General features: G+C 39.6%; 1 protein-coding gene across 1 annotated transcript in view; it reads right to left on the reverse strand.

Annotated features, from left to right (window-relative positions):
• AKAP13 (A kinase (PRKA) anchor protein 13) overlaps nt 1–6,000 on the reverse strand; it is a 69,534-nt gene that overhangs the window by 26,103 nt on the left and 37,431 nt on the right. The window contains exons 8-9 of the mRNA XM_010159235.1: nt 3,721–3,763; nt 2,336–2,441 (exon numbers count right to left, since the gene is read on the reverse strand). Coding sequence (XP_010157537.1) covers nt 2,336–2,441; nt 3,721–3,763 — 149 coding nt within the window. The remainder of the gene's footprint in view (nt 1–2,335; nt 2,442–3,720; nt 3,764–6,000) is intronic.

Raw genomic sequence — 6,000 nt, forward strand, 5'->3', positions numbered from 1 at the left:
TCATGCTCATTTTACGTCGTCACTTCCCAGAAATTCTGGACCAAAATGAAGAAAATGAGTATTTCTCATGCCTCAGAGACATAGTATATTTTAGACTTCATAAACAGGAATCAGTGCACGCTACCGATTTCAAGCGATTCGCTGACTAATCCCCAGATAACACAAAGTACATGCCATACATGGGTAAATTCACACAAAGTTCTGTCAGTATCTCCTACAGTTCATACTCCCAACACCCTTTTATTTTTAGGGTTTTTTTTTTTTTTTACATAATTATTTACACCATTGTAAGAAAGAGCCATTGCCATGAGTAGGCTCAGATATACTTTATTTTGCAGTTCATCTTAGAAAAAGATAATTTCTAAAGGTTTGCAGAAAAGCAAAACCTAGTTAGAAAGAAGTTAAAGCCTCTCTCCCTCCTGACAGCCCAGACAGCAGCAGAAACCAACTCTTCCTGTCCAACTTCCTCTTTCAAGGTTTGTTGTTTTAATTTTAACTCTTGCCGGTTTTCATTGGACAAAATGTTTCTGAGAAATCAGTGTTCCCAAGAATTTTTAGGTCAAATTATTTAAATGCACACTTGAAGGTCTCAAAAAATGTATGTAATGCAAACATTCCACTGTAAGCAGAAGAGAAATTGTAATTTGAATAGTATTATGGCTTTTTAATTAATAAAAACATCAAAACTGCTACAAGCTGGAAGTTTTGTTGTGCGTATTGTTGCTGAGATTTTGGAGCAATTCTTTATCAACAATTTCAGACACAATCACAAAATAAGTGAAATCAGACTGCACCTATTTAACAACAGCAGAGCAAATATCTCAAAGCATTTCTGTCGTATTTTCTTACCCGTCCAACCCAGATCTCTTACATATGTCCAGCTTTTCCTTAGAGACTGTACACCCATAGTGCAAGAACCAGTTAAAGAATTTCCAGTCGGGTTCACAGGCTGTGCAACACACTCCACAACTTCTCACTGGCGGTTTGCACAGAGGTTTCTATGCAAACAGATTTCTTTTTATGACATTGATGTTTGCAGCAGAGAAGAGCATTGTCTGAAAGCTGCTCAGCAGCAGCTCTGAGCCGCTGCTACCTGCAGCTTGCATCTTTAAAGGCAGAGCCATTAAAAGGAATTGTGTGTTAGGATGACTAATCTCACTACAGCTAGTACTTCATTGCAAAGGTGATGCAATCAACAAAGAACACGTCTCAAAACGTGCAATGTGCCAGTACAGCCCAGCTAGAGGAACACTCGTGCTGAAACATCAAGTGCTTATGTTGGCAAAGGCTAAAATCAAGTTTACTTGTACAGGTGAAATGTCACTCGTCTCATACCTCTATGCTTCAGCCTTACTCTGTAATAGGCACAATTCTCCTTATGCCACGTTTTGTTTGCTGTTTGTTGTTCACACACTCATCGCAATATGTAATTGTGTGTCTCAGGGGCCTTCCAACAGTATTTACCAACATATTAGCTACACATCACCTAATATATAGAAATAATACACATACAATATATGTGTGTGTATATATATATATGTATATAGATAATATACATTGCCTACTGAGGTAGGGTGCTCATAGTGTCTGGTCAAGACATGATAAACCAGGGAAAGATTCAAGTAAAAAATCCAACCCATTCAAAAAACCCCCAGACATATATTAATGCTCAGGGGACAATCTAAGGCAACAACAGCCCACTTGTGTGAAGTATTCAGCATTAATGTAATTATTTCTGTAACCAATGCTGTTCCCAGGAAATTCAGCTGTGCTGAGCAGTGCTTAACCTTCAGCAAATTAAATCTCTGGGTTTCAAGGATGGAAAAATGGGGAAAATATAAACACTGGACATCACTAAAGGTCATGGTTTGGGCAACTTCTGCAGCAGTGCACAGGAACTTTGTAGCAAAGGTAAAAATAAAAGGGAAACGCCATGTAGCCTTCGGCAGCCAGTCCATTCTTACAGCTCCTGTCCTCATTTTATTAAACACTGTAAAAATTAGACCCATCGATCACTGCAAAGCCGTAACTCATGCAGAAGCACAACCTCTTCCCTGTAATAAATGAAGCTTCGTTCTGAGGGGAAAAGCAGCAAAAACATTGCACAGGAAACCTCATCTCAGATCCCTTTCAATTTTGGGGTGTTAAAATTTCCCTTGTTGCCATTCCCTATAACCCCACAGATAACTCTCCCCTCTCAAAAGGAAGAAAGGAAGAAGAAAGAAAGTCAGGCAAAGACATAAATACTACCCTGTGAAAACACACTGAAATACAGGATTCTTTTCTGCTACCTGTGGATACTTCCACGGTCGTATAAATCACAAGACGCACTTACTTTGCTCTTCTTGCTGCTGGACATTTTATTCTTGAGGTAGCTGAAGGTACGACTCACTTTTGTTCCACCTTTACCAGTGGGGACACTGCTGCTCTCTTCAGATATGCTAAAATCAAAAAAGAAGGAGGTTGCCTTTATTTCTTTTCCCTCCCAAAGCATCTACTAAATGGATAGATTCTTTTTTAAAGAAAAAATACATTTATTATGCAATAGTCGCAAGTTGCTTTATGGCGTTACACCAGGGAAGACAAAGTGAGGACAAAAAGCCAATCCAGTAGTTTGTCGTATGTTTCAAAGAATCCTTTATCTGTTTTTAAACCATCTCCATTCTCAAACCATGCCATAGCACCCTCTGCTGCTCCCGTGGCTGAATAACCACTAACCAGCTCGCAGCATCTGCACATCTTCACGGCCAATATTGCAGATACACAGTCAGTCTTGGCATTTAATCACTGATTATTTCAGACAGAAAGGGATAGACACGCGCACATCCTTTAAAGAGCAATCTCCTTCCAGAGAAAGGCATCTAATAAGCTTGGAAAAGACAGTGAGTGTCTTTAACAGAAACTACACTGCCTGCCAAGCCTCCCCTGTGAAATGAGAATACCAATAGTAAGTAATAAGCAGCAGTGGTTATTTGTATTAAATTAGGCATTTCTGGGACACCAGATATTTTCTGCCAGTCTCTACAACCACACGCTTATGACTTCTTCAGCGTCTATGGAAGAATAAGAAATTTCAGAGGAAACTATTATTGCATTAAAGAGGACAGTCTGTTGTACAACGCAAACCAAAAGCGGAATGACAGAAAGACAAATGAAATCAAGGAGAAGAAAACAGCAGCGAGCAGAGGTGAAGAGCCCCTGGCCATGAAATAAAGCCAAAGCTATCAGAGCAACACAGACACCCAGCTCCTTCGGTGCCACAAACGTCCTTCCTCCAGGGAAGAGCTTTTAAAGCCAGCACCCACCAGAAAGATTATCTTCTCTCTACAGCATGCAAAGATGAAAAGTAACGTACAAAGACATGATTGTTTTGACCTTTGTTACAGAAATCCACACAGAATTAACCGAAGGCAGGAACAACTGCTTTTAGTGTAGAACACAACTCAGTGTAAACTGATAATTTTCAATAATAGGTAATATATGTAATTAGCTATGAATAAACACAAAGCCTTGTTAGAGATCAGACCTAGAACAGAGTTTCATATTCTGTGATATAAAATATTCTTGTGCCTTTAGACATACGGGACTGATTTGCACAAGCTTGACAACTTGTGGTTTCAGGTGATGCGCACTGGTGCCAGGAAGGCTTCTGGGTACCCAAACCAGAGCCCACGGCAGGGGTCCCACCAGAAGAGACGTGGTACCCCTCGAATAACGTACCTCTGAACCGAGGAACCCGTGGGGCTGCCGAACGCCTGCGTACCTGGAAAAGAACAGAGGGGCGGGGGGTGTGACATGTTAGACTGCAGTCTTAGCTGACTGATTTTAAAAACGTAGTTTGTATACTTAGACGGTTCAAGAGGAAGGGGAAATGCTTTCTAGAAGTGAGTCTTTAGAACAGGTTTCATGTGCTTGGGATAAAGCCTGTTCCTTGTATCCTTAGGTGCTCTCAAGTTAGATGCTGAGGTGAACTCCAGTGTTTTTATCGTTTTTCAGCTATTAAGCTGAAATCCGTTAAATTTGCTGGTAAATCAGGGTATCTGAATCAGAGCTGCCAATTCAGTGACAATAGGTATAAATGAGAATTATTCTGCCACAATGCTTTTATTTATACACCACTAGAAAGACTCTACTGTACCACACATCCGGGCTTCATGTTTAAAACTTTTCTGCTTGATAAAATTATAGTTCATTTTCCCATCAAAATCCTGAAGCACTTCATAAAGAGTAAGGGAAACAAGGGAAGCCTTATTCTGTTTTCCACGAAACGTTACCAGCCTAGGGCTTAGTCACACAACACTGTGCTTGAGGAAAGTCTGACTTTCGACATGAAGCTGAAGCCCTGCCAAGGACATGAATTCTCTGTATACTGCAAGAAACCTGCTTGCACAATGCATTTGGAGCAGATTAGGTAGCTGATACCATTTACCAGAACCATCAAGGAATACTGAAAAATCAGGATGAAATGATCCAGAGGGAGGGCTCCCTCCAGAGTAACTGGGCTTGTCAGCACTCCAAAAAAACCCTCACTACAAGCACTGTTTGCAGGCCTATCCGAAGTTCAAGAAGCAGCGTGACTGATCATCTTATTAGGCTTCTGCATATATGTTGTAAGGAAAACAGTACTTTGGCTTCAAATTCTGTTAACATATTAAAGCTACGGGTGAATGCAAAAGAACCACTTGACATCAGAGGCAAAGACAGTCCTCTATCCAAAGGCACTAAGTGCATTTGGAAAAGCAGTGCATACCATGTTATGCCTTATGATGCTAAAATACACATTTTCCTAAGCCCTGATTCAAGTGTCAAACAGCCCAAGACAGAAATATCCCTTTTTTCATATTGAGAAACTAAAATACAGGCCTACTGTATCACCTAATCCTGGCCTGGAGATCTGTTAGTATCTCCCTTGCAAAATTTCTCATTGAATTAGTGAGAATCCCAAATACATCAAAGTCAGCAATAATGTAACATATATCAAATGAAATCCACTATTCAATTTCCTGACTGTGCTGGGTTTTTATATAATATGCACTATCTAAGCACCTACTAAGATCACAGATGTAATTTACAGACTCCCAACTCCCCAGTTAACGCCTCTGTGACTCTGGTTCACATTTCAGCTCTACTTTGCTTTTAACACGGGTGAAGCCTCCTTAGTCTTTCCCTTTTTTAATAGATTTATCAAATTAACTGCATTTAAGTATTTCACAAACCTTTCTGGTTCTCTGCAGTTAACATAAGAAATATGAACAGATGCTGAATCAAAGAGCTGTAATAATTTGATATTCGTGACTGTTTTTCAGCATCTTGGGAAAGTACATTGCATGGGAACTTCAATAATGTACTTTTTATCTTTTACTGCAATAGTGTTTTGTCTTAGAAATGGGGGATTCTTGACACTCGTAGGCAAAATGGATCCAGACAAAAATCAAGATGAAAGCGTACTTATGGTTCCAGAATTATGGTTACAATACAACACCATACAATCAACACTCCGCTGCAAGCTATAAAGCCCATGAAGATAGGCAAAGAAAATCACACATTTTCCCACCTTTAGGGCTTTTTTTTTGAAGTAGATGAGGGTAAGGAAGGTTAGTTTCTATAATTTTTTTTTTTTTTTTTTTTTTTTTACTTCCTATCATGACCAGGTTCAAAACTGAAATGCTAAAACTGACTTCACAACCCTCAAAGCAAGTTCGTTTTGATCAAAGGCCAGGACTGCTATCTATGTCCAATGAATCTGGGCTAGCAGCCAAATTTTGGTGTACCTATCCGAGCACCTTTTAAGCATGACCCAAAATTATTCCATATGGTAACTGAACTTGAAATAATTCATCAAGGTTCATGACATAGAAAGGAGCTACTGGACTAGGATACTGCACACAAAAGAAACCAGCTTGCAACACTTAATGTTGCAAAAAATCCAACGGCTCCATAATAATTTCCTAAAATGTACAGACTGGCTTTTTTTTTCTCACTCAACACCACCCCAACATA

This window comes from Eurypyga helias, unplaced genomic scaffold (genome assembly GCF_000690775.1).
Source record: "Eurypyga helias isolate BGI_N326 unplaced genomic scaffold, ASM69077v1 scaffold9279, whole genome shotgun sequence".
Classification (NCBI taxonomy): domain Eukaryota; kingdom Metazoa; phylum Chordata; class Aves; order Eurypygiformes; family Eurypygidae; genus Eurypyga; species Eurypyga helias.